Genomic DNA, 26,549 nt, shown 5'->3' on the forward strand with positions numbered 1-26,549 from the left:
AACCTCACGCACCGCCCCCCCCGCGGGCTCCCGCTTAGCACGGCACAGGGGATATTTTAAATTAAAAAAAAAAAAAGAGAGAAAAAGAAGAAATTAGAAGAAATGAATGAAAGAGGAGGAGGAGGCCGAGGAGGGCCCCCCCTTCCCGGACAGGGGGTGAGAGTTGCGTCTCCCGCCTCGCCGCTCCATGGCCGCCCCCGGGCCGGGCCGCTGTGAGGGGAGGCGCCGTACGGCGCCTCCCCTCACAGCGGCCCGGCCCGGGGGCGGCCATGGAGCGGCGAGGCGGGAGGAAAGGGAAGATAGGAAAGAGGAAGGGGGGCCCAAGCCCCGGTACCTGCGTCCCGGCGCGTCCCCGGCGCCGCTGAGGCCCGGGACGGGGGGGGGAAGGGGAAGGGGGGGGCGGCGGCGGCGGATGGCGGGAACCGGCCAGCAGCGCCAGACACCGCACGCACGCACGCACGCACGCACGCACGCATGAGCTGACGTCAGCGCGGCGGCACCGCCCTGCCCGGGCGCGCATGCGCTGAAGCCGACCGGCTTGGAGAGGGGAGGCCGCCCGCTGCCTTGCGCGCATGCGCAGTGGCGGAGGAACTCTTCGCTCTGCCCCCTATCCCAGCCTCCCTCGCGCGCGGGGTGAGGGGTCAGGGCGGGCCTTGGGTCGATGGCGGCGGCCTTCTGAGGCGAGTCTGGAGGCAGCATCGGCAGCGCTCCCACCATGCACAGCTTGGCCACGGCCGCGGTGAGGCGCGGCTCCGTGCACCGATGGGGCGGGTGGACGGGGCTGGGGACGGGGACCCCGTTGGCGCGGGCCCTGTTGGCGCAGGCCGCGCGGGGAGCGGGGCTGCGGCCGTACTCCCCTCAGCACGCCGGTGGCCGACTGGGGCGGCGGGATGTCTTTGGTAGTGGGCAGGCGGTGAGCGAGTGCTTTCTTGCTCCGGGCTGCTCCCTTGGGGACTCCTCTGTGCCTTCCCGAGGCGGCCGTGCCTTGCTCTGTTGCTCGTGTGGATGGGGTGGCTCGCCCAGGGGCCTGGAGGGCTTCCCTTCTGAGTGCCCGAGCTGTGCGCCTCCCACCCGGTGTGTATCACGTAGGGTTTTCCGTCCTCTTGCTCACTGCGCTCCCTCCCAGCGCCTGGACACCTCCTGCATGCCCAGACACCTACTCTGTCCTCTGGGGAGCACTTTTATTTCTGGCCTTGACTGCAGAGGGAAAGAGGAGATAGTGAAAAGTTCCTCAGGGCAGCAGGCAAGCAGTAGGAAAGGCAGAGACGGCCTGTTCCTTCTGCCGTTTCCCTCCCCAGTACCTTGCAGTGCTGTCCATAGTTGGTGCTTGCCATCCTCCCCCTCAGGAAGCTGATGTTCAGGCTGGTGGGAGTAGAATGGTACTCAAAAACGGAAGCTGAGTTTGAACAATGTGTTTTTTCTAGAGTTGGTTGAGTCTGTGGCGTGTATTGGGTTTGGGAGGTGTACTGCAAGACCAGTGGTTACAACTGGTTTCAGATGATCTTAGCTCAAGGGTCTGCTTGGACTAACAAGAGCGGGTAAAGTACTTATGAACAGGAGTTGAGAGAACTTTTTAAGTCTTCCCACTTTGTTTAAGTGCTCATGACTTTAAATTGGTCCTTGGAGTGCTGGCAAATACTTCTGATTTAAAGTGATACTTTCTGGAGCATAGGAGGGTGTGCAAGATCATAGAGAACTCTCTTAATCAGCATTTACATTTTTTATAACAAAGTAATTCCTAAGTGCTTGTCAAAATGCACGAGGAACTGTTGTATTTCCCATTAATCTTCTATCTGTTCTAGTTACCTCTCTATAAAAGGAACTTTTTTAAAGACAATTTTAACAAAATAATCTGTTTCAAGAATAGAAATCAACTTTATTTTGGGACTTATTTGACTGTATATTTAATTTCTACATAATTCACGCCACCTGGTAGTTCTGTATTGAAATGTTTCCTATCACAGTTGGTTTGTACGCATAGACTAAAGGTGACAGGGGAGGGTATTTGGCTCTGGAGTTGTGCTTGGGAGCTGCAGTAAATAATGTTAACTCTTAGGAGGGTCATGAATTGGCTCAGAAATCCATTTGGGTGTTGTGAATGCTGTCACGATAAAGCTGGGGTAAGCCAGAGCATTGGTCTTTGTACAGTTGTCATGGTTTAACCCCAGCTGGCAGTTAGGACTGTGCAGCTGCTCGCTTACTCGACTGATTGGGATGGGGAAGAGAATCAGGAGAGTAAAAGTGAGAAAACTTGTGGGTTGAGATAAAGGCAGTTTAATAAGTAAAGCAAAAGCTGCACGTGCAAGCAAAGCAAAACCAAGAAATTCATTCACTGCTTCCCATTGGCAGGCAGGTGTTCAGCCATCCCCAGGAAAGCAGGGCTCCATCACGCTTAAAAGTTACTTGGGAAGACAAATGCCATGACTCCAGATGTTCCCCCATCCTTCCTTCCCCCAGCTTTATATACTGAGCATGACATCATATGGCATGGAATATCCCTTTGGTGAATTGAGGTCAGCTGTCCTGGCTGTGTCTGCTCCCAGCCTCTTGTGCACCCCCAACCTGCTCGCTGGCAGGGTAGTTTGAGGAGCAGAAAAAGCCTTGACTGCCTAGCAACAACCAAAACCATCAGTGCACTATCAACATTGTTTTCATCCCAAATCCAAAACATAGCACTATACCAGTTGCTAGTAAGAAGGTTAACTCTGTCCCAACTGAAACAGTGACAACAGTCATGCTGGTGGCAGAGCTGACACTTCTATTTCAGACCTGAAGACAGCATAAGGTGCTAGAGGCTCGAGAACAGGCTAAAACCAATAAATGTAGCTGTAACTAACAGTAAGGTATTGAAAGCCCAACTCAAACCAGCTAATTTGCTGCTACTGAAGTTCAAAGTTCATTTTGAGTTGGTGATCTGTCAGAATAGTTTAAAAAGCACATGTATCCAGTTAGTCAGTGTTCTAATTTGTTTGACAAGTATGTTTACCAGTGTGCCTAGCAGCAACTGCTCAACTTGGAAGAGAAAGCCAGTTGCCTAAATTCAGTTTGTTATGTGGTTTTTCTGGAGATGTAATTGAGCATGGATGTTTGAGGTAATGCTGTTTCTCTTGAGGAAGATGTTACAAGATATTTTATGATGCAGAGGTGGCTAGTTTGTGCTGTGTTGAGATACTGTTGGTAACTTTTGCTTTCCCTGTGTGCAAAAAGGTCTGCCTGGCAGGGTTCTGTGTCAGACCTTGCAAGATTGGTATGTAGCCCTCAGGGTTCCCCAGAATTTTAGGTTTTAGAGGGAGAAGGGGGGACAACAATAAAGTAGGAAATTGGGAAAAATACATCTTTCAATTTAAACTAAAACGAGAGGAGCCACTGTAGAGCCTGTGAAAAGCGGTTGGTTCTGGCTAAGACAGATATTGGACATCATAAACTTAATTGTGTGGAAAATCTACTTAGTGTTCTCTAGGGATCACAAACACATGATTGTGCTTTTAAAGGGTCGATGTATTTAAGCTTACAGGAACTGAAACATCCAGTGAGTCTAGAAAAATAGATGAAAGCTTTAGATAACACAATTATAACAACATTATTGCTACACTGCTTGTCACTCTACCAGCCCAAATGAAAACAAATGAGCTCTGCTCATTCTCCCTCTCTTTCTGTGCTCCAGTGTAGGAGTTGCCGTTGGAATTGCACTCCCAGCTGTAAGAGCACAATGCATTTGTCAGGATTACTAATTTAGTGTGAGGTTCTGAGGAAAAAAAAAAAAAAGTAAAATTGAGTAGACGAGAAAAAAAGAGGATAGGAGGAAAGATGAACAGCTAAAAAGGTATTTAAGCCCTAAGAGTATAGGGATTGATAACAGCACACTGGCTTATATATAGGCATTTAAGTTAAATAATATGATGGAAGTGGCTGGGGGAGAGAGAAATCCCACAACTGGGGAAGAATGTCCTTGGATGTGACTATGGATATAACATGTGGATGAATGGAGGAGGGAAACCTTTGCAGAAATAGAGACAGAAAGCTCTGGAGGTGTCTGCCAAAAGTTAAAAAGTCTCCATCCCTCCTGCAGTTTTGGGAACCTGCCTCTGGCATATGGTTTCAGGTTTGGTTCCAGCCACTTTCAATTCCTAAACTCCTTTGTGTTCTCTTCAGCTCCTTGGTGATGAGCCACTTAGTAGTAGTGTTGCTGTCAGTGCAGTACAGGCAGCACTCACATCTGTTGTGGTAAGCGCATAAAGAGTTTTAGTCTGGGTTAAAAAAAAAAAAAAAAAAAAAGAAATACTGTCCGTTCGCTGTTCCCAGCTGTGATTGCCATACATGTGGGGATGCTGAGCTGGTTGCCTGCAGGCTAGCTCAGGAGCAGCAGCATACCAACAGGGCTGTGCTTTACTTGAATAGTAAACACTGTGGCAGAATGTTTGGATACGTTCTGAACAGGCTTCTGGAAGTGTTCACACAGGAGGTTTTAATGTTGATGTTTGTCTTCCTCAAAATTTTGTATCTGAATCACCAAACTGTCTACTTAGGAAGCCTATTGAGCATTTGTTTCCACCTTGAGTGCTGCTTGTGCCAGCAGAGGAATGAGACAAACTTCCATTGACAGGTTCGTGTCTTGCCCTCTCCACAGAAACTGTGCTACAATTCCACTGTCCCTGTTTCTCTTCCTTTCCTTCCCAGCCCTCCCTCATTTTTTTGGCTTGAAAACTTGTTGGCCTTGACGTTGTTATTTCCCTGATGTTCCAAGAAAGGCAGAAGAGAAATCCTGCATTTCTCCTGAGTAGTAGAAAATGTGCCTTGACTGTGAATACAGATCTGCCCTTCTCTGGATTTATTTTGAAGAGGAAATTTTGCACAAAATCAGTTTTGAAAAATTCCCTTTTAGCTCCATGCATGTAAAAAGATACATGGGATGAATACAGGGCATCTCTAACAGCAGGTTTCACTGGCTGTGGATGGTGTCATGCTGATGTTGGAGCAGTGAGAATTTTTCTCATATTTGTATGAATGTTTTTCTCATGTATGTTGGGTGAATCCCTTTGGCAGGTTCCAATGTCACGGATATTTTTGGAGAGGTAGCATCTGCCTTTGAATTTGTGGAAGCTTGCACTTGAAGCGTGAAGTGAACACGTGCTAAATACAGGTGGAGCAAATGATAGCTGACTAAAGTATGTGTGACCTACCTGGGAGCTCTGCTGGCACAGACAGGCAGCAGCATGACTTTCTTATATTGCTGAGTGAAGTTACAAGATACTACTTGACAGGCGGATTAAGAGAGACTGTCCTAACAAGTCAGGCCAGAAAGTAAAATCATTGCGTTTCAAATAGGTGAAATAAACTAATCTAAGGAAGGGATCCATAACCAGAGCATCTTAATGCAGCTTTAGTTCTTCCTTCCCCCAGTCACGAGTTTCTTGAGCACTTTTTTGCTTATCTGCCAGGTTGTAGGAAGGGTTTGGGTGAGATTTGAATAAAATGTTTGGACTGATTTTTTTTTTTTGTCTCCCTCCCAGCCTGTGCCAACAGCGCTGGCTCAGGTTGACCGCGAAAAGATCTATCAGTGGATCAATGAGCTGTCCAGCCCTGAGACACGGGAGAATGCGCTGCTGGAACTGAGCAAGAAGCGTGAGTCTGTTCCTGACCTTGCCCCGATGCTGTGGCACTCATTTGGCACGATCGCAGCGCTCCTTCAGGTGGGTAGGACTGGCGGTGTCTTTATTCCGTGGTGCAGCACCAGCACATTGCAGAGCTTGTGCGTCCATGGGGCAGATCTGGGGAGGCACTGGTGGGGTCTCTTATTGCCATTGCTGGGAGTATGATGTATGCATAGTTGGAAGGGGAACAGGCAATTTCTTGACTGTATGACCTCCCTGTGGATCACATTCAGCTTATTTTCATACAATGTTGTAGCAAAGCCACAACAGTCTTACTCCTAAGATCTCTGGTTTGATTTGTTTTGCATGGGCTTGAGGGCTTCGGGGTCAAAAGGTTGCCCTTGCAGGGAGCGTGCTGAAAGGGCATGAGGGGAATGCTACTCACTGCTCCAGAGATCCTTGCAAGGGAATGTACCTGCATTTCATGTGAAACCGAGCAGCTCAGCTTATCTCTGGGCAAACTACTCTACAGCTGATGACTGGCTATCTCTCAGTGCCGAATCTAGTAATTCCTTTTGAAGAAGGAAAGAAAAGAGTGCAAGATTGGCAATGTTAAACTGTTCTCAGAATGGCCCTGAAACAAGTGAAGCAAATTAGAAGGGAGCTGTAGTTGGAAGCAGGCAGATTTCTGAATTGTATTTGTCGCCCTCAGCTGCTTCCCCTGCACTGAGTTAGAAGAGTACCAGCAGCTACCGTATGAATAGAGTGGGTGTGTTTTGCTTCTAGGCACAGGAACAACACTCCAAAGTTCAAAACAAAGCAGTTCCTACACTAGTAAAGAGCCAGGAAATCAAATGAACCCTTTTTTTTACTGAAATTAAGGTTTGAATGCATTCCTCTGACTCCCTGTCAAATTGACTCTGACCCAGATCTGCCCTTGCCTGAGCAGTGTGGTGGCTACCATGTAACTTCAAAGTGCTGCTTAGTGAAAGCAGACTGTCATCTGTCATCATAGTTCCTTGCTGGGCAAGTGCTTTGGTGCAGCTTTCTGATGGCTTTCGCCTTTAACTTTTCTTCATCTTTTAATTTTTAGGAAATTGTAAATATTTATCCATCGATTAACCCTCCGACTTTGACAGCCCATCAGTCCAACAGAGTATGCAATGCTTTAGCTCTGTTACAGTGTGTTGCATCGCATCCTGAAACGAGGTAAGTGTTTTCAAGTGAGTGAGTTTTCTAAGGTGTTGATGTTGGCAGCTCACCTGGTCTGCTTGACTCCAGAAGTACGTAAGCTCCTCTCTTCTTTTTCACTAAGAGAAGTGGAAGAGAGGACTGAGCTGGAAGATAGGCAGCTGCCTGCTGCTTTCACTTGTTTGCACGGATTAGCAGGATGACAGCTTTATGGTGGTCCTAAATGCATTGCATTCCCTGGGTCATCCTTAGATATTGTAAATTCCCAAAACACTGGGTTGTGGCAGCTCCTGGGATCTCAGCCAGAGATAAGGGTACCTTTGTGCAGAGTGCTGTGTGCAGGATCCTTGTTTTAATGAGCTTACAGTTATTTAGATCAGCAGCTTACAGTTATTTAGACCAGCTGTCCAAAGGGTGGAATGAGCAGGACTGTCCTTCCCAGAGTTTGTGTCTGGCAAGGGAGCAATAGCAGAGCCATGTCTGGAGTTTTCTCAGTCTGTGTCCAGCCCATGTTAGCAGGGGAAAAGATGATCTTGGTTCATCCAGAATCAGTAGCTAAAACTCATAAGAAAATTACCCAGAGATCCATGATCTCATGCTTCTGTTCCTGCTGAGAAGAGAGTGCTACATAGCTGAAGTTGTTTTTCAGCTGCTGCAAAGTAGCGTTAAGCAGCAACCCTCCGTGAGATGACATCCAAAGAAATGGGATGAAGATTTTTTTTTTTTACTTTGAGGGTTGTAAGGCACTGGAATAGGTTGCCCGGAGAGGTTGTTGAGGTCCCATCCCTGGAGGTGTTCAATGGGCAACCTGGTCTAGTGGGAAGTGTCCCTGCCTATGGCAGGGGGGTTGGAACTCAATGATCTTCAAGGTCCTTTCCAACTCTAAACCATTCTATGATTTAAAGTTTCAAAACTGAAAACAGAGGAAGAATGTTGGAAGGTTGTGCAAGAGAGCTTCCCTCTGCTGGCAGAGCAACCTTCAGATTTCTCCCTGCAGTCTGTATTTTTCACCGTTGTCAGAAGGCGGTGTGAGGACTTCTGCGGAAAGGTGGCTGTGCACATTTAAACTCTGGTAATGCCTAGAGATCAGCCAGTCTGGATTTCCGTTGTGCGGAGGCTTTGCACATGAATTGTGGCTGACTGTCAGTGCCCGTGGGAGCCTGCAAGGTGAAATATAACAGTGAATGTACAAAGCAGAGGGTCTCAGTGGCAGGAAGAGATAGTACAAACAACAGAATGTGTTCTGTTCCTGGTCAGCTGGAAGCAGTGATGCAGGTGACTGACAGTTTGGGTATTAGGTTTTGTGCTACACCCAGTGCAGAATTTACTTCATACCTTTCCATCGGAGAACGAACTGTTACCCTCTTTTGAGGAGCAGCAGCAATGGTGTCTGTCAGGAACAGACTGAGGCTTTGCATGGTAATGCTGGACTGTGTGCTCGTTTTGTTTTCCTTGTCTCTCACATTGGGTATTCTCACTTTCCTACAGGTCAGCTTTTCTGGCAGCTCATATCCCTCTCTTCCTGTACCCCTTCTTGCACACAGTTAGCAAGACACGTCCATTTGAGTACCTGCGGCTCACGAGCCTCGGAGTGATTGGTAAGCAGCCAGATTAATGCTGGAGCACAGGTATCTTATCAAGTTGGATGCAGTTCATGCTGTGGGTATAGAGACCAGCACAACCAAAATCACAGGTCTCTCTTTATTGGGATTTTCTGAGGAGCTGTTCCTTTTCCATCAGTTGTGGAGGCAGGTTCCTCTTAGTGTGTAGGAACTGGACTTTTCGCTAATAACAAAACACTGAAGTTGAGTGCATTGCCAAAAATGTTTCCTGTGAGTACAAGCACCTGCAGGCTTGTTCAGCCTTGCCCCTCAGCCCAGCCAGCTAGACACTGGGATGGGTGGGCGCAGACTGGGCTTTCTTTGCATTTTTGCCATTGATTGGCTTGGGTGTATTTGCTGTGTCTTCCCCTTATCCTGTTGTTTGGGCTTTTTCTTCTTTCTGCCCCAAAAATTTCTCTCCCAACACATGAAGAAAGAAGGTCTTAAAATGTAGTTCTTCCCAGAGGTTGCTGTGGGTGATATGATCCTTTTGTGGTTTTGTTACCGCTGGGGAAGAGCCAAGAATGCATCCCCTTTCTGAAAAACAAACAACCCCCAAACCCAACTTCATTACTTTTATGTTGCCAAAATGATTTCTTCTCCAGCCATGTGCTGCAGCATATTTAGGATGACAGTTGCTTTGCCTGCCATGCAGACTTAACGATTCCTGGGGAGGACACAGCACAGGCCCTCTTTGACAGGTGAGACTTTTGGAAACAATTTATCATTTATTGATTTTGTCTTTGTTTTTCCTTCGAGGGGCCTTGGTGAAAACTGATGAGCAAGAAGTGATAAATTTCTTATTGACAACAGAAATTATCCCCCTGTGCTTACGCATTATGGAGTCTGGCAGTGAACTCTCCAAAACGGTACCTACTCTTTGTGTCTTAATTAAGACTTGTTTATCTCTGACTGACCAGGCAGCCAGTAACCTGCAGAATTGGCTCGTGTCCTGTTGCAAATGCTGCAGCAACTCTGGGTGGAGTTTTTACCTCCTCAAAAACCAACCAAACAAACCCAAACCACCAAACTAAGCTGGAGTTCCTGAGCTTGGTAGTTTTGCTGCTCTCAACATCCATTTCCTCCTTTGCAGCCCTGCAGAGTGACTTTCAGGGCTGAGCTGGATCAACTTTCCTTGGCCTGAGAGAACAAATGCTGTAGCTATGGTTGGGCAGCAGCTGTTAGTGGTGGTTATGGGAATGTTCACCACACTAGACTGATTTGTTGTCTCCTCTGATCAGAGGCTCCTTTCCCCCATGAACTCAGGTTTGTGGTCAGGCTGGTCTGATGACCCAGGTAGGCTGGCTACAGGTTTTAGTCTGTGTGTGCATCTCTGGTGAAGCCTGCTGACGCGGCTTGCTGAGGTTCTTCCAGAAAGTCATGCGTCTCATGATGAATCAGTAACACTCAAGACAAAAACCAAAATCAGCTTTCCATCTAGATAGGAGGGCCAAGGGACAGATCCTTCTCCTGCTGCTTGCTCTGTGACTAGAGTGTCATGGCTGTAATCCTGAGGCTGTCCTGAGCAGCCTGGCAGTAGTTGCCATCTTACACAACCTGCATCCAATCATCTTGTACACGCTGCTTTGTGTCCATGTCTTTTCTTTAGCCAGAGATGCCAAGCATTGTGTAGTGTCCTGCATTTTCTTTTGGCTTTAAACTTCCACTGAGTAAAGCATTTGCTGCCTGCTGAAAGGCCTTTCAGCCCTGGGACTGCCTTGAAAAGAACACAGCACAAAGGCTGTCCCTTTTCAGGATAGATGAGTTGTTTATATGCTTTCTTTTCTGCTTTCTCCCCATTCTAGGTTGCTACCTTTATTCTTCAGAAAATCCTCCTGGATGACACAGGGCTGGCATATATTTGTCAGACTTACGAGCGGTTTTCCCATGTTGCCATGATACTGGTAAGACTATTTGTTTCTTCTCTTTTAAAAAAAGAAAAAAATGCTCTAGCTTCTGCAGCAGCTACTTTACTGCTCTCTGGTTGGAGCACAGGCTGAGAGGGGCAAGTTGTTCTTGGGCTTACTGCTTGCGACACTGTAGCTCTCTGTTCCTGCCTGTTTCCTTTGTATATCTCTGGTTTGTGTGTCAAGAGAACACATATTAGTTGTAATATACTACATCCCCAAGATAAACCGGCTAAACATCTCCACAGAAGAAAAAGAGTTTTCAGGGTTGTTGGTTGAATGTGAATTGATTTAATTTTATATAAGAATGATCACGCGGCTCAGACCATGGATCCATTTCCCATCTCTGTCTCCCACGATAGGTTGAAAGAGCAGCAAGCTGAGCAAAGGAGTGAGAGCTGGGCAAGCATATATGATACTTGCCCTTGTAACAATCTCACAGCTGCTATCTGTTTTCAGCTTTGTATTTCTGGGCCAGTTGTGGGTTTTCTATGCAATAACCCCCAGTGTTTGTCCTATCCTCCCCTTGAACCCATGGAAACTTTTTGTGTCCACAATGTCCTTTACCAAGGAGTTTCATGGGTTTTCTGTTTGCTGCCTTGAAGGCCAACCTTCTTTTTTTTTCCTCTTTGAACCTGGCTCCTACTAGCTGCTGCTTATGACTCTAATTCTTGTGTTGGAAGACAGAGACAGCAGACAATTTTTGTCCATTCCCTGTCTCCTGTAAAGGAGAAGTTTGAGCACTCACAATTTGTTTGTCCCAGGAGTAATAGTCCCAACTTGAGCTTTATTATCATTGAGCTCACAGAGGGGAATACATGTCTACCCTGGAATAGCTATTGTCCTGCTTTTGTGTTTGGTGGTTGCTTGTTTGCTTTTTAAACAGCAGTCTCAGGAGAAGAAAATGCAGCATTAAGTTAAGCTCTTTGCAATGCTGGTTCTGTGCCTAAATGTTGATGTTTTCATTGGGAATAGTTATTTGTCTGTCTGTTTTCCCAAATGTAAAGAAAACGTTACCTCCTAATTCATCCACAGGCAGCAAAATATGAACATTTGTGAGCTGATGTCCATAATATCCAATGTGACATAATTTTTGCATTCAAGAAAAGGATCGACTTTGAAATTACATCTGGTTCGGAGGCAAAGTGAAGAATGCAATTAGAAACCCTGGGGTAGTGGAGGGGAGAGAAGGAGACCAAGGAAGAATTTGTGGCTGGGAAGGGTACGAACACGGAAGGAAGGATGTGGGCCTGTAAAGCTGTGTTAGCTCAGGAGAAATCCTAGCTGTGGTATAATCCCACCAGTGGGTGAAGCACTGACATGATTAATATTCCATAACGCTACAGAGAAAGATGAAAATATTCATAGACACTTCTCTTCTGTATTTCAAAAATCGGGATAGTGTACTCCTGTTTCATGAAGGTGGTGATTTACTTCCTTGTCTGCTGATGATAATGGAGTAAGATGTTATGCAAGTATTAGATGCTTTTAAAAGAGCAAGTTGTAATTCCCATGTAGGAGCTGTCTGAAGAGCTCTCTGGCTTGTTCTTTATTTCGAAGAAATACTAGTATCCTGGGGAATTGCTGAGAACCGGAAGCTTGCAAAAGGGCAGATGAGGCAGCCCTGCTAATTGCTAACTGCCTGAATATCCAAATACAGGTGAATTTGGCTAATGAAGAAAATGATTAGTGCTAGTCAATGTAGTTCTACAGGGGAAAAACCCCAACTTGTTGGGCAGATCTGATTGACTCCTAAATATGAGGAAGCAGACTGTTGAAGTCCTTCAAAGCAGGCATGTGAAGGCATCCACACTGTTCAGTAGGCTGGGTGCATGCAAAGGTGCAACTGTGTGCCAAGTCTTAGTGTGAGAAATGGAGGCCAGGCCAGGGAGATCTGCCCTGGTCTTGCTTCCCAGTCATGGCTTAATGAGGGATGTAGCAGAAAAAAAAAAATAATACAACTCTTGAGTGTGCGGTAAGACCAGATGTGGATCTTACTGTACACGATGTGGGTGAGCCCAGTCCTTCAGCATGGCTTCCCAAGCTATAGTTAACATTTTAAAAGGACGTTGAAATGAAGGCAGCGCAGATGAGAACAGGGAGTGTTGCAGAGCTCGGGAACACACCTCATGGGGTGACTCAGCCTGAGCTTATCAAAGTGTTTGGGATATGTTCGCCTTCCTCCGCGAGGAGGAAACCCCAGGTTCTCTTTAATCTAGCAGAGAGTTGGACCACTAAGCAGTCCTAGGGAGGTAAAAACCAAACAGAGATGAGACAAGCTTTCCCCAAGCTATTGGGAGAATCCTTTCCAAGTAATGGCTAGCTGCTCTTCTCAAAGGCATCTTGGAAAGCAGAGTGCTGGGCTCCAGGCAGGGTTATCTAGATGAAAGGTAATGGGTTGTGATGTGTGGGAAGCCATAGCGAGTGATTTAATGGTGTTTCCCAGTCTCTGTTTGATTGTGTAGCTCTTCTTACAAAGACTTTAACTGGTGGCACTGGCCTCTATCAAACAGGGTAAAATGGTCCTGCAGCTCTCCAAGGAGCCATCGGCACGGCTGCTGAAACATGTTGTCCGCTGCTACCTTCGCCTTTCTGATAACCCCAGGTAAACATTTTAGGAGTTTGGGCAGGGTTTTTTCCCACTCCCTTGGAAGTGCAGTTCTCCACAGTGCCCACTCGGGGAGGGTAAATGTTCCTTGTCTGTCCTTCCATCAGTCTGAACTCAGTGTGGAAAATGGGTGGGTGGGGTTTTATTTATTTATTTATTTTTTATTGCCAGTCCCAGGAGTTTTTATGGTATATGGGAGAAACAGTGACAGTTTGGGACTTGTGCAGATTCAAGCTGTTGAGGTTACGACTGCCTGAGCTCAAATGTAGCTTGGAGTAGGTATGAGGGAGGGACGGACTGAGGTGTGGAAGGTACGCTGTGCTCTCCCTCTTCCGCATCATATGGGCTGCTGGCAGTAGAAGCCAAGAGATGAAATTCAATTTGAAATCAGTTTGTATTCCCTCAGCTGGACAGCAGCTCTGCCCAGAGCCGCTGGGTATGTATTTGTTGTCTCAGTCTCTCCTGGCGTTGCGTTGCTCTTGACTGACGGGTGTCAGGGCACAGAGGTTGGCTCAGTGGGATCCACTGTGGGGGATGGGAGCTGTGCTGGCTGGCCGAGCACCACGTGCTGTGGTGCTGCTGCTCGGTGCTTTCCTTGGCTGGCCCTGCCAGGGAGACCCCCAGGCAAAGGAGCATCGTGTCCCCATGGGGTTTGCTCCCCTCTTGCCCCTGTGAGTTTATTTGTTGGGCCCCATTTCTTGTCTCTTGATGTAGGGCACGTGAAGCTCTCAGGCAGTGCCTTCCTGACCAACTGAAGGACACCACCTTCGCCCAGGTCCTGAAGGATGACACCACCACAAAGCGCTGGCTGGCTCAGCTTGTCAAGAACCTGCAAGAGGGTCAAGTCACTGACCCGCGGGGCATCCCTCTTCCTCCGCAATGACTGCTGGGGGAGGTGGGGGACCGGGGAAGAAACAGCTCAGGTTTACAAAGAACCAGGAACAGGTGACCTCTTCTGTAACAAACTGGGCATGCCAGCTGGCTGCCGGACTGTTGGACCATCCTGCCCAGCCAAAGGGCTGCTCTGTAGCAATGCAGCATGCCTCTGGGGATCGCAACACCAGCAAATGCTGATACTACAGCTTAAAAAAAAAAAAAATCAATAAAAACAATCTGTAAAGATCCCTGTCTGTCCAGGAGGCTTGGCTGGCATCTCTGCCCGCACTGCCAGGCAGGGGGTAGTGCAGATATCTGCACTTCCAGCTAGCTCAGCCTCCACCCAAGCAGTGCGTGACACAGGCTGTCACCACATCCCTCCAGTACCTTGTCACTTCTTGTTTACACGTCTGTTTAGATGAGTGAGATGAATAAAATCCGATCCAGTTGTTTTATCCCCTCTTAAGACTGCTACTCAGCTGCAGGTAGCCCGGGGACAGCTTTCTTCCCTGCCAGCACATCCTCACTCCTGGCTCTGCATCTGGCTGGCGCAGCGAGCTTCTCTCTTCCTTTCCTTTGGTGCGGAGGCAGCGGCTGGAGCCAGGCCACCGCGGTGCTCGCCCCAAGAGGAGGGGTGGATTACTTGCGATGAACCCACACGTCATAAGCTTGCTTCCCAGGGCTCTGAGGGAGGAGAAGACAGCAGGACTGTGGCTCTTGTGCTGTAAATAGTGCACTCCCGCAGCTGACCAGGGGCTGATGTGTGCTGGTCTCCCATCTAGCCCAGCTCTTTCCTGGTGAGGCTGCTGGCTGGCTCGTCAAACAGCACAGCATTGGAGAACCTGCCTTGTGGTGGTCAGCAGGCCACCCACCGATGATCCCCTGCCGCAAGAGAGCTGGGAGCAATGTCCAGCAGGCTCCAGGTATGCCGGGTTCCCTGCCTGCTGCCGCCTGCCAGGCGTCTCCAAGTCCTGCCCCCCCCCCCCCCCCCCCCCCCAGCTCGTCTCTGCCAGCCGGCCGCATCCATTTCAGCTTTCAAACCTGCCTTGGCGTCTGCCTTGGCCCCACTGCAATTAAACTGGACCAGCAGCCGCTTACCTGCCTTCCCTGCGCCGAGGGGTCAGCATGGCTGCAGCAGGCTCTCGGAAGCAGCCGAGGAGCTCTCGGGTTCTGCTGCAGCAAAGCCTGCTCTGCCTGCGCTTGGCTGCAGGCAAGCCTGGGCAGCTACTCGATTTCTCCCCCCTCCTCGAGTAGCCCATTTTGCTGATCATCCGCGGTGTCGTGCCAACAGTGTCTTAAATCCCATCGTTTCCCTTCCCTCCTCCCCTTGCAGCCTTGCGTAACAAGGCCAGAGCACAGCCTCTTCCTTACCCCCGGGGTCCCATTTTATAACCATCACCTTCTTTTCCCTCCCCTCCACCCTGACCTTGACAGGGTGTGAAAATGCTTCTGTTTGGTTTTGGTTTGTGTTTTTTTTTTTTTTTTTCTTTTTTTCTTTTTGTATGTTTGGATTAACAAATAAAACCCCCAGCCAGCACAGATTTCTCCCGGTCTGGTCTCTTGGGGAGGGCGAGCGGTGTGTGTGTGAGGGGGATTTATTGCAGGCGGGAGGAAGGGAGGGGGGCTGTGCCAGCGTGGGGATGTGAGCTGTAGGGGGGAGCGTGTGGCCTTTCCCGGTGGGAGCTGGCTGCATCCCTACAGTACCCCATCTCTCCTGGAGCAGGTAAGGGGTTTTGGGGTGCACGTACTGCTCTGTCGTGCTTTGCAGGAAGGCAGCGAGTGGTCTGGATGGAGCCCACTGGGGAAGAGCGCTTGCTGCCTTCCTGCTGTGTGTTTGCAAGCACTGCCACTGTCACCCAGGGTCCAGGTCTGTTAGAGCATCAGCCACCTGAAGTTTGGTCCCTGCCCTGCAGCCCTCGCACACAAGGGTGGCCCAGCTTGGATCCCCCATGGGGGTTTTGCCCCAGGATGCTCAAGCTGTGCCCTGCTCTTTGGGTCCTGCATCTCTTCCCAACTGGAGGGCCCTGGCTCTGGGAGTGCATGTGGACCGCCGTGTGCTGGGATGGGGACAAGGACATACTGAGGACCCTCTGATGGGTGCAAGTGGGTCTGTGGAGGGACAGACTGCCGGAGGGTGGGAACGGAGGCTCAGCCCGAAGTGGGGGACACTGTAAGGTGCTCCCACCCCTGCCAGCCCCGCCACTGCCTTCCCTCCCCCCTCCCACCCCCCCCCGCCCGCCCCTGTTCCTCGGGAGCGGCATGACCTTAATCCGAGGCGACCTTGAGCGGAGGCGGCTGCGGGCAGTGCGGGGGCCGGGGGGGCGTCCCGTCGGGGCGGGGGGCCGGGGGGGCGGGCTCGCTGCCCCGCCGCTGCCGAGGGGCGGGCAGCCCGGGCAGCCCCGGCCCCGTGCGGCCGCAGGCGGTGGAGCGCCGGCGGAGCGGAACGGAACGGTACGGCACGGCACGGCGGCACCAGAGAGCGGGTACGGGGCTTGGCGCCGGGTCCTCCGCGGGGGAACCGGGCGTCCTGCGGGGCGGGTTGGGACCCCCGGGCTCGGGCAGCGCCGTCACGGGTGGCGTGGCGTGGGGTACAAGGAGAAGTGCCGGCGGTTTTGTTTCCTCTGCTTTAAGGTGTCACTTGTCCCTCAAGCCCCGCACCCCCCCGGGTTCTGCTGCCCCATCCCGGACCCCCCCTCCTGCCGACACCTCTGACCCCATCAGCTGCCGGCTGGTCCCCCTGCGTGGGTCACGCTCCATGGGTCAGGCTCCATCCCCGGGCGCTGCAGCGTGTCCTGGGGCAGGTGGGAAGGCTGCGTGGGGCAGTGAGGCTGAGCAGAGTCTGGGGACACGGGCAGTGTGGGCACACCGGGACAGCAGGAGGGTGAGGGGGGGTCTCCGGTGGGGGGGGCACCCCTCCCAGCTTTGGCACGGCCACCCCCATGGTGGCATTTAGTTGTGCATGGGGGGCTCCGTGCTGGAGCGGCTGGGGAGCACTCACACCCGCTGGCCCTCCAGATCTGCTTGGGGACTGTCACCTCCAGGAGAGAAGCTGCAGTGGCTCAGCGTGTGCTGGGGGGAGCTGGGGCTGTCCTTGGCAGGAGGCAGCTGCCCTGTGGGAAGCTCTTGGGTTGGGTTTCTCCAGCCCCTGGCTCCCGTCCCGCTCTCCTCGACAGTGTAACTCAGACAGGAACAAGGGGGGGCTGCATGGGGCCGGGCTGCGCTGGGCTTGGGGCATCGCTGGGGTGAGCTGAACAGCCACATCCTTGCATCCGCACTCCCGGGATCTTCCCTGCATTGGAAGGGATTGTCTCTTCTTCACTGTGTGCCCAGGGAAGGCACAGCTCCTGCAGCTGGGGCAAGGCTGGGCGTGCTTGGGCTGTGCTGGGAGCTGGGAAGAGCTGGCACTGGAAGAGATCAGTTTAGCTCTGAAATCTTTGCGCGGTTACGGGCCTGGGGGCTGCAAGCAGCTCCCTTGCACGCTGCCTCCTTGCACACGTGTGTCAGGGTGCAGAGAGGACAGACCCGATGGTGGCACCAAGCCCATCCCTGTCCCAGGCCAGCATCTCCTGATGCTTCTCCAGCCTCGGTGCTTCTCCCTCCACCCCAGCTTCCCAAAACCATCCCCATCTCCGTCCTCTCACCCACTGCAGCACAGGGGCCATGGGGCAGGTGGGTACCTGGAGCTGTGACTCTGCAAAGCCGCCATGCCGGGCTGTGTGCTACCAGAATGCAGGAGGGTGCAGGCAGATGGGTGACCAGGGTTGTCCCCCCACTGGTTCCCTGCAGGCAGTGAGGTGCAGGGGGGCTGAGAGCACGCTGGAGGGAGGTGCATGGGGCACTTCGGGGGCTGTGCAAGCCAGCAGGCATCAGGGCACCCACTCTGCAGGGCCTGAGAAGAGCACAGTGCCACCTCCCCATTTGTGGGTGCAGGCACCCTGAGCCCTGGGCCGGTGGGTCGGTGCCCCCCCCGGCACATTGGATGCGGGAGGGTGCAGGCACTGCAGCGAGTCCTCATGGTCTGAGCCCTGCAAGAAGGGCCGGTGCTGGGAACGCGCAGCCTTGGCACTGGGTGCTGCTGGGAGGCAGCTGGGATGGGACCCCAGCCTCTCCATGCCTCCAGCAACACGTCAGGTCCCCAAGAGCGTGGACAGGCAGTCCCCACAGCCCCAGCCAGCGCTGTGCTGGGGTGTCTACCCTGCCTGTCCCCACACTGAGCAGGGGATGGTCACCATCTGGCCCCTGAGCCTGCGAGGGTCTGGCAGCCGGGCTTGGCAGCTGCCTGCACGCTGACGGCACCGGCTATTCCCAGCCCCGCACCGCCAGTGCCTGTGCCTGTGCTGAGTCAGGGGCCTGGGGCATGGCTGCCACCCCTGCGCCCCGGCACAGAGCCCTTCACCCCCAGGGACCCCCTAGGTCCCCTCCTGCACCCAAATCCCAGCTCACTGGCTGTGGTGGCATCTGCTCCTCGAGGGCTCAGCTCCAACAGCCAGGTGACAGGCGCATCCAGCGATTTGTCAGTCTAATTAAAGCCTTACAGCCTAATCAAAGCCTTATTGTCAGTCCAGTTGTATTTATAGTCCCACTCGTCGCAGTGCGCTCCCCATACGGCTCCTGGTGTGGTTGCGGCCCCGGGGTGCTGATGTTCCCTGGGGGAGCTGAGGGTCCTGCTCTGCACCCCTTTCCTCACTCTTACACCAAGTCAGGCTCTCCCTTACTTCCAAATTTGCTGGTTGGGGGCCATTTCCCAGGCAGTGGGGGTGCTCGTTCTTGGCTCTCCCGGGTACCCCCAGGGCAGTTTTTCCCAGCTCCTGGAGCTGCTTCTCCCCTGGGAGCAGTGACCGGGGGAGCACCAGGGCTCCGGTAGCCACCGGGCTGCCAGCAGCCACACTGGCAAGTTTTTCTGTTTTCCTCCAACACCTTTCGAGCTCTGGCTTCCCGGTAACACAAATTAATATTTCATGAGCACGGCGGGGTGAACTCGACACTTAAGGAAAGCGATGACCCAGCAGGAGACAGGCGCAGGTGCGCTCTCGCACACGGGCAGGGGCACACATACCTCGCACATGCGTGGGCATGGCCAGAGCCCACCCGGTGGGACCCAGGCACGTGGGGAGGTCCGGTCCCGCTCCCCTCAGCTTCCCTCTCTCTTCCCTCCCCAGCAGTGGCCAGCGCAGAGGAGGCAGAGCCATGGCATCGCTGCTGTGCAACGCCCGTGAGTGCCCTGGCAGAGGGGAGGTGCGGGGCAGGGCACTGGGCCACCCGGATTTATGCTGGGGCAAATCTGGCCTGTGGGTTGAGCTCACCTTACCACACTTGGGAGCATCTCTACCCCACCACAGCCATTGGGATTGGGCTTGGAAGCACCAAGGGCGGGTGGGAAGGGTCGATGGGGAGTTGCCTTCTGCCCCTTGGGTGGCGAAGGGAGTTTGTTTTGGGTCTGTCCCTCCTCCATCCCAAATCGAGGGACCACGTGGGATCCTAGGGGCAGGAGGGAGCAAGGTCGCAGGGTGCAGTGCCTGGATAACCCATCCTCAGTGATGCAGCCCACGCTGCCCCCAGGCATCCAGCTCACAGACACGCTGGAACAGATGCAGCAAGGGACCTTGATGCGCAAAGTCAAGTCCAAGAGCTGGAAGAAGCAGCGTTACTTCAAGCTGCAGGATGATTGCATGACCATCTGGTACCAGTCCAAGAGGACGGGCAAAATTGAGTCTGCCTGTGAGTACTGGCAGCTGTGTGTTATCCATGGGGCCACCAGTAGGGTTCAGAGTGAACAGGAGTGTGAATGTATGGAGATTCTTGGAGCCATGGTTGCAAAGCGTGCTGGGACATTCAAGAGAGGCTCTGTGTGTGTGCATGGGGTCTTCTCACTCACACTTCTCCATGAAGCATCCTGTCCCCAGCAGGACCCATGGGTCACAAGGGCTGAGTAGAAATTGCAGATGATACCAGTGGAAGCTCTGGCATGCCAGTGTAGGATTAGCCAGACAAACAGACACGCAGATGGATGAGTGACTCGATGGATGGATGGATGGATGGATGGATGGATGGATGGATGGATGGATAGCTCAATGGTTAGATGGATGGATGAGTAGCTCAGTGGGTGGGTGGATGGATGGATGGATGGATGAGTGGAAGAAGGGATGACTGGAACGATAGATGTCTGTGGGCAGTGTCCCCTGCCCTGCAGTCCTTGTCGCCCATAGACAGACCTCCCCTCCCTCTGTCCCAGTCTCCATCAGCGATGTGGAGACTGTGCGGGAAGGGCACCAGTCGGAGGTGCTGCAGAGCCTGGCCGAGGAGTTCCCCCCTGAGCGCTGCTTCACCATTGTCTTCTACGGCCGCCGGGGCAACCTGGACCTCATTGCTGGCTCAGCAGAGGAGGCACAGTGCTGGGTCCAGGGCCTGCGCCAGCTCATCGAGGTGGCCACCAGCATGGACCAAAGAGAGAAGATAGACCAATATCCTTCCTGTGGGCGCCACTCTGCCCTCCACACCCAGTTCTTCCCTTCCCTTCTCATCTCCTGCCTCGCCCCAGCATGTCTTAGCTCTTCTGAGTCTTACCATCTACATCAGGGCAGGGAGAGCCCACAGAAAAAGAAAAAGAGGCCCTCTGATGCTCCCCAGCTCCATCTCTCTTAGCCAAGGTCCTTTTCCTTAACATTTGCCCTGGTTTCCTGCACATGGATTCGTGACTGGTTTCAGAAAGCTGACAAGAATAAGGATGGGCGCATGAACTTCAAGGAGGTGCAGCGTCTTCTCAAGATGATGAACGTGGACATGAATGAAGATCATGCCCTGCTGCTCTTCCAGGTAAACACTGCACCTGAGGGCCTGGAGAAACTGGGGAGGGGCTGGAGGGGCTGTAACAAGCTGCACAACGCCCCTCTGCAGAAGGATGTGTTCACTCTCTTCTGTCTGTCCATCCATCTATCCATCCATCCATCCATCCATCCATCCATCCATTTATTTGTTGACCCAACTACCTGTTTACCCAGATAAACATCCATTTGTTCATTTATCTGTCAACTCAACCAGCCAAGGCAGCTGTTCCTCCCTTCCATTCATTTGCCCACCTAGCTGCTTATCTGTCCATCCAGCTAACCAGCCATCTGTTTATTTATCCATCAACCCAGCCAGCCAGCCAGCTGACTGTCCATCCATCCATCCATCCATCCATCCATCCATCCATCCATCCATCCATTCATGGATTGATTGATGCCTACCACTGCCGCTGGCGTGGAGTTTCTGTGCCCTCTGTTGAGGGTGGGCAACCCCCCCCCCCCCAGCCCCATGGGGTGGCTAGGACACCCCATTTTGCCCCAGCTGGGTGCTGAGTGAACTCCCTTGCAGGCTGCTGACAAGTCGGAGTCAGGGACGCTGGAAGGGGAGGAGTTCGTGCTCTTCTACAAGGCCCTCACACAGCGTGAGGAGGTGCTGAGCCTCTTCCAGGACTTCTCTGAGGATGGGAAGAAGCTGACGCTGCTGGAGCTGGTGGATTTCCTGCGGCAGGAGCAGCTGGAGGATGAGGGCACAGAGGAGCTGGCCATGGAGCTCATTGACAAGTATGAACCATCAGAGACAGGTGAGCGCCAGCCTGGACATTGGCTCTTCTCTGCACGGGGGGAAGGAGAGGGCTGAGACCCACAGTCCCATGGCAGGGACACCCCCAGCCCCATCCTGCTGTGGGTGGGCACAGGGGGAAAGCTCACTGTGGTGTGATCTGGGTGCAGTTTCTCTTTTTTTGGTCCATTCCTGGACTATTTTGGTGTAGAAGGTTAACCAGCCACGGAGTGCAAGCTATGACTTTGGTGTCCCCGACCCATCTTCCCATGGCTGCTGCTCCTGGGCATCTCTCCCTGTGCCCCAGTCTCTGGCAGCAGCCGTGCCCACCAGGTTGGGGATACCAGGAGCCACCAGCAGCCCTGTTTGTCCTGGTCCTGTCCCCTCCGGGTCCCTGGCTGTCGCTGAGCCTCCCCTTCCGCCTGCAGCCCGGGCTCGCCATGCGCTGAGTGCCGATGGGTTCCTCATGTACCTCTGCTCCCCGGAGGGCTCCATCTTCAACCCCCGTCACCGGGCGCTGTGGCAGGACATGAACCAGCCGCTCTGCCACTACTTCATCTCCTCCTCCCACAACACCTACCTGATAGAGGACCAGATCCGGGGCCAGAGCAGCATTGAGGGCTACATCAGGTAAAAGGGCTACTCCCTCCTGGCTGCTCCCCAGCACCCTCCTGCCCCCAGCACCCTCCTGCCCCAGCGCCATGCCCCAGGCAGTTTCATGGGGCAAAGCCAGAAGCTCCTTTGCCTTCTCCATGGTCCAGGACCTCTATGCCTTGCCATGTGATGCTCAGCGAGGGCATTGCTGAGCCCAGCTCTACTTACCCTGCATGCAGCAGCATCCTCACCCTTGGCGGTTGTCCCCTGGTCCCTGCAGGGGTGACACCCACAATCAGAGGGGGTGGCAGAGGGCTGGTGCGCTGCCTGGGTGTGGGGTCCCAGGGGTGACCACCCACCCGTAGGGCTCTGAAACGGGGCTGCCGGTGCCTGGAGGTGGATTGCTGGGACGGGCCAAACGGGGAGCCCATGGTGTACCACGGCCACACCTTCACCTCCAAGATCCCTTTCCGGGAGGTGGTGAGCACCCTGGGGAAGTACGCCTTCAAGGTAGGGCACCCTTCCCCGGGTGCTGGGCATTGTGGGTGGCCCTTGGTGGGCAGGGGGGATGAGGTTGTGATTTGGGGCAGTGTGGTGGGTCTCTGGAGAGGAAGAAGTGCTGGCGCTCATGCACCTGGTGCTTCATCAGGCCTGACCCCACCATGGGCAAGGAGGGTGGCTGTGTCCTTTCCCAGGGAACAGCACTGGGGGGGTCTGGCTCACAGCCCTGCACTGGGCCATGCCAGGGGCTGGGGCCTTATGCAGGCATGGTCCGCTGGGAGTGCAGGGGTGACATGGGGCATGGGAGATGCAGGGGTGTGTAGGGGTGAGATGGAATATGGGGGAATGCTGAAGGGGTGTGAAGGTCTCAGAGGGATACAAGGGTGAACAATGCACTCCTCCCTGGCATTAACCATGCCAGGGCAAAGCCCTTGCGAGAGCTCCCCAACCCCACCAAGGCTGATCTCCAGCTGGGCATGTTGCTCCCCAGACCTCAGACTACCCGGTGATCCTGTCCCTGGAGAATCACTGCAGCATGGAGCAGCAGGAGGTCCTGGCCCAGCAGCTCAAGACCATTCTGGGGGAACAGCTCCTCACCACCACCACCGATGGGCGTGTCCCCACCCAGCTCCCATCTCCAGAGGTAGGGACACAGTATGGCCATGCTGGACATTGCTGGGAGTGGGGAGAGGAGGTGGCTCTGCTGTCCAGAGGAAAGGCCACCTGTATCCCAGCATCATCCTGCTCCACTGGAGCTCTTGGGAACCCCGGGGACACTGTGTCCTCATGTTCACAGAAGTCCCAAAGCTGTCCCCAAGTTTGTCTCCCCATGCTCTGCAGAGACAGACAGCAGGACAGAGCCTTCCTGCCCCATCCCCTCCTGGGTGTTGAAGGGAGCTGGTGGTGTTGGTCCCCAGCAGTGTGGGGTCCCATGGGACAGCAAGTCCCATGGAGGAGATGGGCACACCAACATGCCTACCTCTCCATCCCCAACCCCGCAGGAGCTGAAGCACAAGATCCTGCTGAAGGGGAAGAAAATAGGTCGGCTGGAGGACACACTGGATGGGCCGGGGGATGAGGCGCCTGATGTGTCTGACGATGACAATGGGGCAGAGGCAGAGGAGGAGAGGCGGAGGGCGAAGGTGGGTGGCCTGGCTGGGGACTAGCCATGAGTGCTGAGGCCCTGGACACAACTATGGGCCGTGGAGATATCCCAGTGCTGAGGGGAGAGGCACAGACTGCAGGGACATCACCAGGCAGGGGGGGCAACCCTTTCCGCCCCTGGCCAAGTCAGCCCCCTCTTTGCACAGCATCCCTGTGGTGGCACCATGTTGGGGATCCCCTGCCTGCTTCACTCCTGGCAGGAAAGCTGCCAGTAGTGGGGATGCTGCCACCCCCAGCACCCCCCAACTGTTCTCAGCTGCCTCGAGCTCTACAACCCCAGTCCTGGATGAGTGCTGGGGGACAGTGCACCCATTGGGGGGACCAAACATGGCCCTGCATTGCAGAAGGACAAGGAGAGCCTGGCGCAGGCATTGTCTGACTGTGTCGTCTACTGCAAGAGCGTGTCCTTCCGGGGCTTCCATGAGGCGCGCAGCCATTCCCGGCCCTCTGAGATCTCCTCGCTCGCTGAGGCCAAGGCCAGGAAGCTCATCCGGGATGCGGGTGAGGTGGAGGGGACAGTGGCATGGAGGGAGCAGGCCAGGGTGGAGGGGGCAGTCAGCTTCTGCAGGTGTAGGGCTAGGGCCTCCAGATACTGCCATTCCCTCCCTGTCCAGGAGAAAGAGGGTCCAGTGGGGCTGTACCCTGTGTTTTAGCTCTGGTGGGTGAGGGGGGGCTTAGAAAGCAAGGCAGGATGCCTGGGCTCCTGGGAGGGGAGAGGGATGAGAGTTGGTGGGTGGATGGGTGGGAGGATGGATGGGTGGGTAGATGGGAGGATGGATGGTTGGATGGATGAGAGGATATACGAATGGGTTGATGGATGGATGGATCGATGGACATTTGGATAGATGGGTGGGTGGATGAGTAGGTGAGTGGATGGATGGATGGATGGATGGATGGATGGGCAGCACATGCTGTGGGTGGGTGTGCAGGCCGGGGAACGACCCCATGATTGGCCCTCGTGCTCCATCCCTAGGGAATGAGTTTGTCCGCCACAACACCTGGCAACTGACACGCATCTACCCCAGCGGGATGCGGACTGACTCCTCCAACTACAGCCCCCAGGAGATGTGGAACGTGGGGTGCCAGATTGGTATGGCTGGGGGTCATCAGGGCTGTGGGCTGGGGAGATGCCCCAGGTCCCGTGACACATGGCACCATCAACACCCATGTTGGTGCCAGCTATGACCCTGGCTAGAGCCAGGTCTGGCTGGAGGCTCTTGTCCTGCATTGGGTACCCAGGTATCAGTGCCTTGTCCCCCTGTATGGCCCCACATCTCTGGCCACAGGGACAGGCTGATTCTCACCTCCAAGCAGAGCATTGTCTCCAAGCTGCTCTGAACACTTTCCCTACCGCTTTCTCCCAGTGGCCCTGAACTTCCAGACAGCTGGCACGGAGATGGACCTGTGTGACGGGCTCTTCAGCCAGAACGGCCGCTGCGGCTACGTGCTCAAACCACCCTTCATGAGGGATGAGGAGACTCTCTTCAACCCCAGTGACCCTGGCAGCCGGGAGGGCCCTGGCCCCATCACCCTGACGATCCAGGTATGGGGCTGAAGAGGGACCCCAGGGAACCGCAACAGTGTCCTGGCGCTCTGTCGGTCCCACCCAGGTGGGGACATCGCTGGGCAGCATGCCAGGGCTGAGCAGCCTCCCAGCAGAGCAGTTCAGCTACTCCCTGGCTGATGGGGTCACTGCCCCTTCCCACAGGTGATCAGTGGGCAGCAGCTGCCTAAAGTGGCCAACAGCAAGGACGGAGCTGTCATCGACCCACTGGTGCGCGTGGAGATCCATGGGGTCCCTGCGGACCAGGCACACCGGGAGACCAAGTACATAGAGAACAACGGTGAGCCCCACAGTGGTACCAGGGACCCGGCTGTGCCCACGTGGCCCTGTCCCTGCCCTCCCTCCCCCTCCCAGCACCCACTCTCCCTTCCCAGGGTTTAACCCCCGCTGGGATGAGACGCTCCAGTTCCAGCTCCATGTGCCCGAGCTGGCCCTCGTCCGCTTCGTGGTGGAGGATTATGACAAGACCTCCAGGAATGACTTCGTGGGCCAGTTCACCTTAGCGTTTGCCAACATCAAACCTGGTGAGTGGCTGCAGCCCAGTGGTGGTGGCGGTGCAGGACAGCCCTGCAGGCTGCCTGGGCTCAGCTGGGTGTTAGAGAGTGGGGTGGGGGGCAGCCATCAGCCAGACCGTCACTGTGCCCCTGCAGGCTACCGCCACATCCATCTCCTCTCCAAGGATGGCACCAGCATCCCACCTTCTTCTCTCTTCGTCCACATCCGCATCACCGAGCCGCCCAGCCCGGAGCAGGACTGAGTCCATGGGGCGAGCAGGACCTGCCTGGATGGAAGCCATAGAGCCAGCCCCCAGCAGCTGGGGCTGCAGACCCAACCACATCGCCTTCTTGTTGAGCTGTTTGTGTCATCCCCATGTCATTGTTGGTGCTGTGCCCCTGTTTGCAGTGGCCTCCAGGGGCTGGGAAAAGGCACTGACCTTCCCTTCCCAGGTTTGGGAAACTGCCTCGCATGCGCAAGTGTGGGGTCTGCACTGGTGCAGCCCCCTGTGACCCTGACATGCAGCCCACCCTGGCCCATGGGCACAGCTTGGAGGAAGAGAGATGGTGCACAGCGCCCTGGCTCTGCCGCAGGGGCTGGTCCCCCCCAGCCAGGGGAGCAAGGCTGGAGCCGAGCAAACCCCAGGGCTGGGCAGAGCTGGGAGAGGAGTCAGTCTTCACTGCCCCCCCGACCCTGCAGAGCCCCATCACAGCCCCCAGACCCTAGGGCTGCTCCTGGCCAGCGCCCATAACTAACCCTTGCCACGTCCTTTCTCTGTAAGCAACTTAATAAATTGTTCGGTGACAGGCAGGCTCAGGTGTGGGTGCAGTGGCACTGGGGACAAGTATGAGGAGCTGGGCTTCTGCTTACACTCTCTCTGCAGGCATCTGCCTC

The 26,549-nt window shown here is 54.0% G+C and overlaps 2 protein-coding genes across 3 annotated transcripts; both read left to right on the top strand.

Moving 5' to 3' along the window:
• Window positions 1–633: 633 nt before the first annotated feature.
• On the top strand, window positions 634–14,276 carry CNOT9 (CCR4-NOT transcription complex subunit 9). The gene is made up of 8 exons (XM_082483922.1): window positions 634–739; window positions 5,511–5,690; window positions 6,685–6,800; window positions 8,271–8,380; window positions 9,143–9,252; window positions 10,189–10,287; window positions 12,804–12,895; window positions 13,613–14,276. Exons 1-8 carry the CDS (start codon window positions 716–718, stop codon window positions 13,779–13,781), a joined length of 900 nt encoding a protein of 299 aa, XP_082340048.1. The 5' UTR covers window positions 634–715; the 3' UTR covers window positions 13,782–14,276.
• Window positions 14,277–16,157: 1,881 nt separating this feature from the next.
• PLCD4 (phospholipase C delta 4) lies at window positions 16,158–26,461 on the top strand. Of its 2 annotated transcripts, none has more exons than XM_082484346.1 (16): window positions 16,158–16,257; window positions 18,934–18,986; window positions 19,334–19,492; window positions 20,007–20,235; window positions 20,458–20,587; window positions 21,128–21,359; window positions 21,766–21,967; window positions 22,297–22,441; window positions 22,923–23,075; window positions 23,434–23,574; window positions 23,941–24,097; window positions 24,570–24,686; window positions 24,961–25,139; window positions 25,305–25,440; window positions 25,535–25,684; window positions 25,811–26,461. In XM_082484346.1, the coding sequence occupies exons 2-16, from the start codon at window positions 18,962–18,964 to the stop codon at window positions 25,915–25,917; spliced, it is 2,262 nt and encodes a 753-aa protein (XP_082340472.1). In that variant the 5' UTR covers window positions 16,158–16,257; window positions 18,934–18,961; the 3' UTR covers window positions 25,918–26,461. The 2 variants fall into 2 exon arrangements, with proteins under 2 accessions (XP_082340472.1, XP_082340473.1); XM_082484347.1 differs by having other exon boundaries at window positions 16,206–16,225.
• The last annotated feature ends 88 nt before the right edge of the window (window positions 26,462–26,549 follow it).

This window comes from Vanellus vanellus (assembly GCF_965231255.1).
Source record: "Vanellus vanellus genome assembly, chromosome: 5".
Taxonomy (NCBI): Eukaryota; Metazoa; Chordata; class Aves; order Charadriiformes; family Charadriidae; genus Vanellus; species Vanellus vanellus.

What these genes read in the sequence shown, in the direction of transcription:
- PLCD4 (XM_082484346.1), top strand. Translation starts at nt 18,962, where the DNA reads ATGGCATCGCTGCTGTGCAACGCCC. An exon ending in GAAGCTCATCCGGGATGCGG is followed by an intron (nt 24,098 to 24,569) that starts GTGAGGTGGAGG and finishes CTCCATCCCTAG; the next exon opens with GGAATGAGTTTGTCCGCCAC. An exon ending in CAAGTACATAGAGAACAACG is followed by an intron (nt 25,441 to 25,534) that starts GTGAGCCCCACA and finishes CTCCCTTCCCAG; the next exon opens with GGTTTAACCCCCGCTGGGAT.
- CNOT9 (XM_082483922.1), top strand. Translation starts at nt 716, where the DNA reads ATGCACAGCTTGGCCACGGCCGCG. An exon ending in CGATCGCAGCGCTCCTTCAG is followed by an intron (nt 5,691 to 6,684) that starts GTGGGTAGGACT and finishes TTTAATTTTTAG; the next exon opens with GAAATTGTAAATATTTATCC. An exon ending in CCCATGTTGCCATGATACTG is followed by an intron (nt 10,288 to 12,803) that starts GTAAGACTATTT and finishes TCTATCAAACAG; the next exon opens with GGTAAAATGGTCCTGCAGCT.